Raw genomic sequence first — 13,480 nt, 5'->3', positions numbered from 1 at the left:
TTCTGAAAGTCTTACCTATTCTTTTGGTGTCATTGAAATCTGGTTCAGGCTCAGTATATGGCTTAAGTTCTTCTTCTTCATGGCCAACATTCATCCACCGATCCTTCATGATTTGCTAAGAAAATAAAAGAGCTTTAGGCCAACATGCTCTTTACCATACCCCATTACACTTGTGCTAGCTTGTCTGATGAAAAGCAATTTAAAGTTCATAATAATCTGAATGCTGCTCTTTCCCTCATACCTTTTCTCCTCATGTCTTATTTTTCTTTTATCTTTCACATCCTTATGTTCCCATAAGTTCATTCCTCCTATTTACCATTCTCTATACAATCATCCTGCCTAAAATACCAGAAAAAAAAACACCGCAAAACAAAATCTTTCATTTTGTTCCTTCACTTTCATGTGCTCCTCTTGGTTAACATCCTAAGATGCTAATGCAATACCAGCTCTAGCATGATAAAGAGCTCTTTTGAATAATACCAAAGAAAGTGTTTAGAAACTAAGGTATAATTCAGGAAAGTGCTGATGCTTCTTACAGTCATAAGTTTCAAGATCATGATGCCAACTGGTCATTTTTTCCTACGGATCTTCTCACTGCACTTGACCTAAATATGTTTCCAAGTTTGGCTAGAGGGACAAATGCCTCTTAATTCTCCCTATAACATGCAGTTATTTACTTCAAAAATTTCTCCTGCCGCCTTTGAAAAACTTCCTTCTGTTGTGGCCTGGATCTTTTTGTAGGCCTTCAAAATTGATTGTCCGGAATCCCTAACCATCACAATTTTTCCTTAAGAGCGTATTTATCTTTAAACAGCTAAAATAATTTTTCCTCCTACAGCAACAGGCACACGTCTCTTCAGGGACAGATGCTAATACTGCTCACTATACAGACACAAAAACAAAACAAGTGCCAGCAAATCAAGTTTCCCACAGGCTCCAAATCTGCCTCGCAAACACTGAATTAAGTTATTTCTCACAAAGAACCAAAGACTCAATTTTCCACTGATATAACCAAATTCTTTGTATGTAGTGCTGCTGCCAAATTACAGACTCCAACAGCTGTACCCTTACATGAACAATACAGAACTTTGTGCCAATTAACATTTTGCTGACAATAACACTTAAAGATTTGTTCTATAATGGAATTGATTTTTTGGCTTTTGAGGGGATAAAGAGGGCTGGACGGTGAACACATACTCCTATACTGTATTTCTGACATACAGAGCATGAGTGCACTTGACAACAGACTTGGGTTATGTATTTGTAGCCTTGCAGGAACAGGAGAGACTCCCCAAAGTGTACTATGCACTCTCTGCAATCATAATTTTGTAAAGATGGTGTTAAATAAATCTGAAGTTTAAGCACAATTAAGTGGATGACAGAAACCACTGCTCAAATTCTACCCCCCTTTCTTTATCCTTCTTGAATTAACAGCAAGCCTGGAAATTCCTACTAACAGTTTTTCATGTCTCTTCAGTAGGTAGATCTACAGTTCAATGTAATCTGCTCTCTGTTTCCATCTGCATTTCTTTTGGCTTCTGTCTTTTAAATACATGATCTCAGAGGCACACTGAGTTATTGTACAACTCTTAAACAAGCTCTTACAATTAAGCATTTTGAAGCAACGCAAACAATCCAATTCCAGGATCAATACTACATTTGTGTAAGTTCTGCTGGGCTTTCAGTCAGCTGATTAAAGAGCAGCAGCCTTGGTGAGAGTATTTAGAAATCTGACTCAAACTGTACTTCTTAGACATCAATCCAAACTAAATTTCAACCAACTAGATATTATTGATGAGTTTTCCCTTAATTTTCAGGAAAACTACCTAATAAAAATCTGGTCTGGCTCAAGTCCTGTCTGTGTCAAATTTATTTTGCTTTATTACACTCTGTGAGCATTAATCTGCTCTGGAGAAATTTCAGAGCAACACTATGCAAAAGAATTAATGACTAGGGCAGAGGGAAAGAGGAATTTGTTGAAAACTTGACAATTAAGAAATATTTTCTGACAGTACATTTTTCCCATCTCTTCTTGGGAAGATTTACTGCTTTACAACAACACTCTCTTGTTTCGAAAATGTTTCTTCTCGGCTGCAACCATGAAAAAGTCTAGAGGAAGCATTTTAATAAAGATTTGCCTGGTCCTTACCAGAGGACAAGTGCTAAACCTAACCCATATGGTGCTGGTCCTCCGTGGATCTCAGCTTTGGTGCTGATGTCACTGACAAACATCCTTTTGGATGGTCTGCCAAAAACATGCATGGGAATTGAGAAGCTGTACAGCTGGGACTGAGCAAATAATCAGAAGGCAAAGCACAAAAAAATCCCCCCACACACCTAAGATTACATTGTTTTTCCACTTTCAGAAGCTTCCAATAAATTTATACTTTCATTCTAAACATGTATTTTTAGAAGTGTTCAGACAGAAATTTCTTTTCAAACCACATACAACACTTTTTAATTCAGCAAATGTGATTTCAGGAATATTCCTTCGATAAAAAAAGGTTGTGATGCTTCTCTCCTCCTCAGGTTAGCATACTGATCAATGTCTGATATCAGTATTTTGGAACTGCCTCAAGACCCTTGGTCACACATAACATTTACTTTCTCTATTCCACACAATCTGACCGCCTTGTCCTTTCAGCAAGGCTGCTATCCAACACCTCTCTGCATGGCCAGGAAGGAATTTTACAAAAACTGGGTAACACTACAATGTCTGGAATGAAAGTGCAATTAGATTTGAAGAGAAATTGCTGAAAATCCAGAAGAAAATCCAATAAAAGAAAAAATTATTTCCCTAAAACCTAAACATGACACAGGTAAACTGTGATCTTTGAAGTGACTACACTCTTACCATTATGTTCTTTAGACAGTAATCACAGAACATAATGAGCACATATCAGTAAAGCAAAAGCCATCATTCAACTATTCACTTCAGCACAGATTTTATTCCATTTAAAACTATTTATTAAAAAGCCATAAACCAGCATCAGCTCAGAATGAGTTGCACGCAGACAGAACTCAGAGAGTGCATGCTTCCTTGCACAGGTAGCCTCCATGCCAGGAAGCATAAGTCATGCCACTACAAACAAAAAGCTGCTTAAATGGGATTTATTCTCTGGAACACATCCACTGCTGCAAAAGTGTAGAAAGATGAAACAAAAGTCACTAGTGATTAACTCATGCCAATACTATTTTAAAAGTATTTTATTTATCTTCTGCTCTATTTTCATCTCTATGGTAAGCAGATGTTATTTAAAAAAATCCCTTCCTGTTAAAGAATTCATACAACAGAACCAGGCAGCTTTTAGAGTGAACTCTACACCAATTATTTGTTAAATATCAGCTATGCATCAAATATTATCCAAGACATCAATCTTGAACAAAACAGCCCCTAAAAAAACACTGAAGCTTTTAGACATCTTACAAGTTGTGCACAGGTATTTTCCTCATCACATGAAAAGAAAACCTAGTTTGCTAACAACAACAATCATAACTCATTAGAAAACAGATTTTACCTGAGGGACACAGCAGGAATTATGATATATATAAACTTTCCAGCTACTCAGAAACAAAACCACCAGAAGAGGAAGAAGAAAGGCTCGAACAGAAATCACTAGCCATCATTAGCTTACCATTCACAGAGTTCTTAGTGTTTACATGTATTACAGCACTAAAACAAACTCCACGCTCTTTTCCATCAGCTAGTTATTCTTCTTCCACCTATCCGTTTTAAGAAGTCATGAAAAAGCTTATGGCACTGCCTGCTGCTGGTTGCTGGTCTTGTTTTTCATAAATATATATATATATATTTATGGAAGATATTTACAATCTTGTCCTGCTTTCCACAGATTTTGAATTAGCTCCATTATCTGACTGAAACAAGTGGGAACAGTTCGCACTTTGAAATGCTCTTATTTTAGCTGTTAATCAGCTGCAATTAAGGTTAGATTTCACTGATTAACACTTTCTATTTTCAAGCTGCACTGTTTCTGGGACATTTCCTCTTTTTTTTTCTAACATGACTTTTGGGCCCTTAAAACAAGAACAAAGTAACTATTATCCTGAAAAATTAAGAATTCTCAAGCAACTGTTGCATGAATTTTATTCTTTCTTAATTTGAGCCCCCTTTTTTCCAAGACAAAATTACTTACTTCCAAGCTGCCTCGTTTTATTGGATTCAGTACTAATAGTTTCTTCAGTAGATTTTCACAGTCTGTGGACATATAGAATGGAATGCGGTACTTCCCCCTCAGTACTCTCTCCCTCAGTTCCTGTAAAATCAGAGTTTTAGAAGATGAGCTCCTGATGACACAGAAAATTTAAAGCCAGCAGAAGCCAAGCTTTCAAACTGTAACTGTACCTTTAGATTCTGACCATCAAATGGCAGTGACCCACTCACGAGTGTGTACAAAATCACCCCAAGGCTCCACACATCCACTTCGGGGCCATCGTATTTCTTTCCTTGGAAAAGTTCAGGAGCGGCATAAGGCGGGCTGCCACAAAACGTGTCCAGTTTATTACCAACCGTGAACTCGTTACTAAACCCAAAGTCTGCAATTTTAATGTTCATATCTGAATCAAGTAGAAGGTTTTCTGCCTAAGAGGAAAATAAGAGAGGAAGAGGACAATTCTTGTATCAGATTAAGTATAAATATATATGTATATAGTGCAATATAATAATTTAAAAATAAATACAAATATTTTTTTTCTAAAATATTTCACCATCTGCCTCTTTCTTGCAGAATAAAAGAAACTAATCCCCTATACATGTTACAAGGAGTGAAAATCAGGAATGTTTACTCAAGAAAATATAACTATTAAAAGCAGCTAAACAAACTTAAAAGTCAGCTAGTGAACCAACTGTGAACATTTTATATTCTGGAAGAAATAACTTAGTTCAGCTTTAGAGTGAAGTATCTAGACATCTCAGAATAGCAGCTGAAGCTATTGACAGGTTCATGCCAATTTCTGATGCCAAGGAGAGTAAATCTAATCCTAGACATCACTTACCATTATGGCAGAGTAAATGTTAGAAGGAATTTAAGACTTAAGAAGAAGATACCTTCTGCTTATAAGATGAAACACTTCAAGCTACATGCTGTACTTTCAGCATTCTGTACCAAAAAATCTTCTCCCTTTCATTATTAGTGTTTGCTTCAGCAACAGTAACACCAAGGTTAAGTATTTAATTCTTTTCACACAGAATGTATTCTATACATCTAAGATTAGCACCTGTGTAGCAATCATGTGAATGCAATGCATCACATATACATAGATGCAAGTGTACAGGTACCTGGAGAGCCAGTAAACAGTATCTTGTATTTAGCATCACAGGTAGGTAAGAAGATTATAAAAGGGCGAAGTTACAGAAATACTAACATATTATTGGGGGAATAAATTGATTTCTCAAAATGCAAGGATGCTGTGCAAGGAGTGCAGCAGAACTGGGCAATTGTTATTTATCTAACTGGGTTTCAGCTCCTGATCTGCATGCCAGCAACACAAGACAGCACCAAGCAGAGAATGAATCATACTTTTACAACAGGAGACCAGATGTTAACCAGACTAGAGGATTCACCTTACTGCCAAACAATGGCTTTACAGCAAAGAGACATCTCTCATCAGATGCTGTGCTCAGAATTGAGCCCAGAAAATATAAAAATGTTTCGGCTCACAATGAGAGAAGCAGCAATCTAATTGTCAGTGGATTTGATTAAAAAGGTAAACATGATTTTGTCTGGGTTTGTTTGAGCTTATTTTTAATAATTTCGCTTACACTCCATGAACAGAACTGCAGACAATTAACTACCAGTATATCAAGCCAATAGCTGCACAACAGAATTTAGCCTTTATCAGGAGTAAAATACAGCCCAGTTTTACAAACTCTATCCTGGAAAATATTTTATTTTTCCAATTCATTACATATAATCCCAGCTGGTTCCAGCTGATGTGCCTGCAGACAGACTCACAGAGCTGTTTTCCAGATCTGACAGCCTTCTACTACTTCACAAAGACTTCATTTTCCTTGTGGTGAAAACAGTACTGTCAGTGCAGCTGCTCTGTGATTACAATAGTCCTCCTAGTTCAACAGTACTCTGCTACCCAAGTGCCCCATGCTTACAGGTTCCTTTCTTCAAACAAAAACACCAAGAGACCTTTTTAATATGCCAAATAGAAATTTGATGCTCTTGCTGATTACATGTTCAGACCAAAAATTATGACCTGAAAAGATAAGTTCTGTGCATCACAGGATGAGCAAAACTGGAGTTGGTTACAGCCCTTTCTAAACAAGTTGTTTATAATTACACAGTAAAGAGGAGACGACTTTTCAACCAGAATAGCCTGGACAAACTTGCATATTTTCTTACACATCTCTCCAGTTTAGTCTGAAAAAACTTGTAAATAATAGAGTTTACCCTCTTATTAAAACCAAAAACTCTTATCAAAAATATCCAAAGTGATGCTAGATCTCTGTCTTGTGCTGCAATATCAATTGTTCGATGTGCTGATATTGTAGAGAGTCAACAGAAGCAGATAAGAAGGCAGACACCACTTTAAAGTTGCTTTTCCTTCTCTGCAGCTCCATGAGAAGAGTTTTAAATGAGAGAGATGTCATATCACTTGGAAAGAAGAGATGAAGCAAGAAAACCTCCTCAAAGCCACACATTTAGCCTTTTTTCCTTTGGAAAATTTATTTTTCATCAGCTAGGCTGACTCATTCTCAATCACACTTTACTCTGAACTTTTCAAATGAGTCTAGCATAACTCCAGCCAAGAGAAGACACAGAAAAAATAAATAGAAGTTATTTTGGAGCCTGCCTGGCTGCCTTGCAAATAGGAAGGAGATCAGTAGCAGACTCCTCGTTGCAGGTAGTTCCTGTGTGAATGTTGCAAAGCTGTTTTGCATAGGCTTGAGAGGATGGCCTGTGAGCTGTGTGTGCTATGGAACTAAGAAATGGAAGAGAGGTGGAGGCTCTAAGGGGCTCTGGGAGAAAGAGCAAGATGCAGGATGCTGAGTAACTGCAGGGGTTAATGAGGCAAGATTCAGCCACATAGCTGGGCTGAAGGAGCCAGAGCTAGACAAGCATGAAGAGATGGCTTACTCCCAGCCAACCTAGAGAACTAGTGAAGGGCTTGTCCTGGCTGGCCAAGAGGTCCCTGGGTGCAGCCTTCTGCAAAGCTCAACGGAATTGGCTGCAGTCATGTCCAGGGAGCTTGACAAAATATTCACAGGCTCCAAACCACCAGGCAAGATATAGAGAAATTTTTTTTTTAAATCAAGATTTCATTGAGATCCAATCCTTTTTTCCTTCTTTGCATTCCGACTACAGAGTGCTGGACAGGCACCTCCACCATCAGATGACAACAGTCCTGGGGCAGGGACAAGTCAGCAGAAAAGCATGTATTTGTTATCCATCCCCATGTGCACATGCAGGAGCTGGGAGATTTGCAGGTATCAGGGAACTGATTTGTAAGAATGAGGTTGAAAGAGTGCTGCAGTGCATTATAAGACAAGACAAAAGATACTGGTGAAGAAAAACCCTTAGGAATTATTCAACCTCAACTTTTCACAAGTATCCAGAGACATTAGTAAGAAAGAACTGACACCAGTGTTTTCTTTGTAAATGTTCCAAGACATCAAAGCAACAGCACAAGACAGCTTTTAAGTGGGTGAGCATGATGTCCAAGTCCCATGATACTGAAACTTGGCATGAAGAAAACTTCAGGCAAGACTTAGGCTGTACCTGCATTTGCTGAACTCTTAATATGGTCTGGTGGTTTACACAGATACATTACTAAAAATGATTAAAAAAAAAAATCAACTAATTTCTGTTTACCTTTAATTGATTTTCCTGCCCAAATTAAACACTAACATATACACCAGGAGCTCAAAGAGATTAAAAACTTAATGTATGTCTTATAAATCACTAAGGAAAGACTGTTTTATATATCCCTGCAATATACCTTAACTGGAAATATTTTAAATAAGTAGTGATGGCTGGTATCAATTGATCTTCCGCAGCTTCACTGTGTAGATACCAGCATGACAGCAGGTATAATTCTTTGGAGAGCATGTCTTTTTCTTAAAGCCAAAACTGGAATGAAAGTAACACATGTTCTATTCTTGTCTCTTCCCTGTTCCACGAGGCAAGCTACATTATTTCTGTGCTTCAGGAAATTGAGAATGAAATACAAGTGATAGTTCCTTCATTCACACGTTTGAGGCATTCACAGGCAGTGGTAAGGACTAATATACAGAATGCAATTAAGTCTGTATGATAGGCAGCAAAAAGAAAAGAAGTAACAACCTACCTTAAGATCACGATGAACTATGCATTTTTGATGACAATACTGTACAGCAGATACAATCTGAAACACCAAGGTGATCAGTGAAATATTTTATTTCAACTTCACTAGAAGTTTTTGCATATAATTTAGTAATTTTGTTTCCTGATATGATTCACTAGAACGCAAGAAATTAATAAATAAAATACTTATCTTTAAAAATATTCATCTAAGTTTCTTTCATTAAAGCTTAAATAGTAGAACTAGAAAGTCCCTAGTTTCAATAAGCAGCTCATTTCCCTACTAAAAAGAACTATTATACATACCATTCAAGATAACTGGAGAACCATATTTTTAAAATGCAAATCACCCAATAGCAATAACTATTGAAAGAAAATTAATCCACCCTATAAGACAGTAGCCAGATATATCAGCTCAGATTTTATCTTCTAAAATACCAACTGCATATCTTTGCAATTCATCCCTAGCAGAACAATTCATTCAACATTTTCACGTCTTTCACATATACAACAAAAAATAAGTCTGAAACAGCAAGTTAAGAGCAGTTTCTTGAAATGTTAATTATATAACTTAATTCTGAAAAACACCTAACTTGATTTTTCAAAACAATCACTAAAACGAGAGTAAGAAAAGAATTAAGATGAGAAAGGCTTTTATATTCATATTACAGACTATTACAGAATAGCCTTCATACAAAACAGTGGCATGACACTGCAGCACCTGTCATCATATCAACATCTCTAGATAGAACAGCTGTAAAATTCTAAAATATTCAGAAAAGGATTTAAACCTCAAGTGAGTCACAATAAAAAAAGTGACTCTTAGGAACACTGACTAAAAGAAAATGTAAAACAATTTTACTATTATTAGACAGTATATAGGAAACATATTTTTCTCTTCTGGGATTTTTTTCCACTGCAGCTTTAATAAACATTATCAAAACAATTTTTTGTTATGTAAAAGAAGTTTGCTTATGCTTATGTCTATCTGAAAGCAACATAAATAAAAACAAACAAACAAAAAAGAATGGACACACTAATTTCATACCTGCCTGAATTTTGAACGAGCCTCTTTCTCTTTCATTCTTCCATGTGCAACTAGGTAGTCAAACACTTCTCCTGAGCATGACAAGGACAAAACATCAGTATTAATTTTTTTTTACTATCACACACAATCAAAACACTTATGCTTGAAAATAACACACACCCCATGGTGCTCCCTTTCTTGAAGGGAAAAGAAATAAGAGGCAACCAAGAAACATTCCTTTTGACTTTTCGCACTATTCAGACAAATAATAACTAAGAAGTAAAAATGGAAGCCTTCATACTAGGACTTCTTCTATTTTTAAAATAAATTTACTTAACCACTGTAAAACAAACAGAAACAATCATGAAAAATAGTCATATCGTGTCTAAGACACATTGGGACTCAAGCAACTTATACACCAGATTTGTTTTGCACATCTCTAGTGGCTTCACTTAACGTTATTTATATGATTTCTGTTTATTCCCTCTAATTCTTTTCCTAATAAAGCTGCTCAAATGCCTTTCAGATCCTCATCTTTGCACTGTCTCACAGCAGCCTTTCCTAGCTGGTCACTGGTGCTGTGCTGGATTCTCTTCCCACATTCAAACATTTCCCATTCAGATGCTAAGCAGCTTCTCAAGCAGGCACTCACTATCCCTCTCACTATGAGCCTGTTGGTTCCCCTTCCTGTGTTACTGATTCCCATCCCCGGATCTGCCTCTTCAAGTGCTTTGGCACACATTTGCAAGATAAAATGAGGCACCAGTGCTTGCCTAAATATAGCTGATAAGTATGAGTGGAGAGTTTTTGCCAGAATCTGTGCCAGATTATCTCCTGATACCGTAGCAGGAACCTCAGAATGGGAACTACCCTTGAGCACAAACCTAAGAGGTTGCTTAACAGAATCAAGAAATCCTGCCCTGAAAGGTCTGCTGGGACTGTTCTGAAGGCCAGATTGAAATAACCCATTAAATCCTTAAAGCGTTTCTAGGCGTGTAACTGGCATTTCAGTTTATCCTTAACGCACATTTCAGAATCCACTTACCCCCACTGGCATATTCCATTACCAAATACAACGTCTTTTCAGTCTCAATAACTTCAAATAATTTTACTGCAAGAAAAATGAATGAGAGAGATTGCAGCCAGGAAAAAAAGCACAGCACAAACAAACTATTATACTCATGGAATGAGTATAATTTATGGCCAGTGATAACACTAAATCATACAGAAACTTTATATCCTTTAGGTTAGCATTCTTTTGAGAGGGAAAAAGACCAAAAATTAATTTCTAAATCACAGTTGATAATGAAGCATATTAATTCACAATTTTCTCAGAAGTTTATGCGCACTGTACAAACGACTTCAGGCTGAAATTAGTGTTTGACACGGACTTAACTTAAGATCATACAAACCTCCCCTGTTTTGCTAGCAAACTGCTCACAGTCAGAAATCCAAAATTCTGACCAACTAAAAACCAAGTGGATACCAGAAATGGTAAGTCTGACTTTCCTCAGATTGCAATATAACCACTCATTTAAAACAAACACACCCCCACCACCACCCCCAAGAAAACAAAAAACGGCAGAAGCTATGAATACTGAAAAAGCAACAAACAATTTAAGGGATGAGAAGGGAGCGCCTAGCATGTAATAACTTGTACACCTCGTCCATACCTTGTATTCAACAAGCCCTCTGGCCAATTCAGGACCATTAACTGTCTCTGGAACAAGACTGTCCAGCCCTCCTCAGCCAGAAGAATTGTCATCACAAAGTAGGGCCCTGAAGCTGTGGGGTAGGTGAAAGAACTAAAGCAGAAAGGGAAAATTACATACTTGGTAATTCTAATTTTCTGGAAATATCAGTCAGCAGGAGTCTTTCCTAGACTGAACTATTGGAGTTCTGCTACTCTCACCTAAGAAACTCATGCTTTTGGGTCTCAAGAAAAATTTCAATAGAAGAGGGGAATTGGGGTACTTGATAGACTGGAGAGCTCACATCTACTCTGTGTAAGGCTTTTCTGGACTGAGCAGTTTACTTCCTCTGAGCAAAATTCTTGATGCAAGTAGAGTCAATAAAAGAGGGGAGAGAATGAAGCATACTGGATGCTTACTGTCCCTATTAGCTCAAAAAAAAGTTTAACAGCAGTACATTCAAATACAGCCAAACGGAGTATAATGTAAACAGTATAACAGAAAAAAAGTCAGCAGAAATGCAGGGCTCCTACCAATATTGGGATGATTCAGAATCTTCATTATTCGTACTTCTCGAAACAACTGTCAAGGAAGCAGAACAATTTCCTTAGCATGTGTTTATTAGGGAAAAATTACACAAGATAAGCAATTTTAAATGGCAAGAAGAAGACAGAAAAGGCCACAGAAAGTAGCATTAACATAAAATACAGACAAATATAGTGCAGTGAACTCCAGAAAATATAATCTATATCTTATGCATTAAAGTAAATATAACGACTACAAATAACTACATACCAAAACCAGACTAATTTTTAAGCATTATGCAAAGACACACTAACTTGCACAGCTCTTTCTGGAGCTCCACATTGACCAAACCCACAGATTATTCACTCTCTCTTCCTCTGATTTCTTTGGCGACTGGCAGGCCCAGCCAACTACCCCAAACACATTGAAACTGTAGGTGCAAGTACAAGGAGCAGCTCTAGATAGAAGTCACACACAGATGTTCAAATGGAATAAGCTACCAGGAATTCTGACATCCTCCAAGTCCTGCTGCTCCACAGAGGTGAAGCAGGCAAGTTTGCTTTCCCCACAACTACCAAATTTTACAGTGATCACAAGCAGCAGTGATGCCCCCTCTTTCCCCCTGCAAGTCCTGAAGATTTATCATTGCTGAAAGTCTGCTGTATGACACTGAATCACATAATTATAAACAACTGGACAAACTTAAGCCCTTAGAATATACACGTCACACAATTTTCTTATTTTATAACAGAAAGAAGAGGTTATTTGTCTTAAATTTCTACCATTCATGGCTTTATTAATTAGAGGTGCATCAAGATTAACCTAGGGGCTCAAAGGAAAGAAGACCAATGAAAGAAATCAAAAATGCCTATGAAGTTTGGTGCTGTGTACTTGAGGTTGGCAATACTGATAGGCTTGCACCATTTAATTGAACAGCATAGCCCCTGTTTAATGTGCTACACTCTTTGGTCCTTTATTGGGCTAACGTAGGATGTTGAAATAAATGAAATGCTCACTCTTCAGCGTAATGCTTAGACACTTTGGAAACGTCTTTAGAAACATCTTACAGTCCTCCTTAGAGAGAAACAGGGCTCAACACATCAAGTGTATTGTTACTGTTTTGTTTCTCTCATGTTGCAGAGACATCTCACCCTCCATTTTCAAAGTTAGTCCCATTTGATCAGATGCAAGCATTAGAAAAGGGCACAGCGATGCAAGGCAGAGAGTGAACAGCTCCCCAAAGAGTAGCACTTTAGGGTATTTTATGTTTCTAAAATTCTGCCTTTATTCTACAAGTTAAGACTACAGAACATCATCTTATTGACACTCAGTTTTTGATAAAGTACGATTGCTACAGCTCAAGTAATAATGTTACAGATGTATACGAATTATTTAAGTATTTCATGCCAGTTACTACGCATTTGACTTATAGCTGCCATTAAAATAATTTCAGAGGGAAGCAAAGACTACAAAAGCATTTCTCTGAGCAAATATGAACAGATGCAGTTTGCTTATGTCCAGAACACAAAACAAGGGTATGTAATATTATGCACCAGAATTAACTTCAGCAAATTTCTTTTCCTCATTAAATCAGCCATTGTTAGGGAAAAACACCGCACCAGGATGTTCATTGTGAATTTGTTGGTTAAGTACTGGAATTTGTTGCACAAGAATAAATTTCTCAGCTAAATCAATATAAACTAATCAGAAGATAAAAAATCTAATCCAACGGATGGTACAGCATCAGAAGAGCTTCTAAGCAGGTATGTGGAAAATCAGTTCCTCCCTTTAAGACTGGAAAGATATTTCGTAACTTAAGACTGGTCTATGAGGTATATATCATAATTTAATGCTGGTGTAAGAGGTACAGCAGTGAGCCTTAATAAACTGGATTAAAATGAGACTTCTTTAGAAAATAATTTCAACCC

At 37.1% G+C, this 13,480-nt stretch overlaps 1 protein-coding gene across 4 annotated transcripts in view; it reads right to left on the bottom strand.

The window, feature by feature from the left end:
* The window catches only part of MARK1 (microtubule affinity regulating kinase 1), a 56,954-nt gene that overhangs the window by 15,656 nt on the left and 27,818 nt on the right, over window positions 1-13,480 (bottom strand). For all 4 annotated transcript variants that reach the window (XM_084202063.1, XM_084202065.1, XM_084202064.1 and 1 more), the window contains exons 4-10: window positions 11,561-11,609; window positions 10,382-10,447; window positions 9,358-9,428; window positions 8,317-8,373; window positions 4,364-4,600; window positions 4,155-4,274; window positions 16-115 (exon numbers count right to left, since the gene is read on the bottom strand). In XM_084202063.1, the coding sequence (XP_084058189.1) occupies window positions 16-115; window positions 4,155-4,274; window positions 4,364-4,600; window positions 8,317-8,373; window positions 9,358-9,428; window positions 10,382-10,447; window positions 11,561-11,609 (700 nt within the window). The remainder of the gene's footprint in view (window positions 1-15; window positions 116-4,154; window positions 4,275-4,363; window positions 4,601-8,316; window positions 8,374-9,357; window positions 9,429-10,381; window positions 10,448-11,560; window positions 11,610-13,480) is intronic.

The sequence above is a fragment of the Fringilla coelebs genome, assembly GCF_963513975.1.
Source record: "Fringilla coelebs genome assembly, chromosome: 3".
Lineage (NCBI taxonomy): Eukaryota > Metazoa > Chordata > Aves > Passeriformes > Fringillidae > Fringilla > Fringilla coelebs.
The sequence above is the reverse complement of the archived record's forward strand: the minus strand, read 5'-3'. Positions and strand labels throughout refer to the sequence as shown.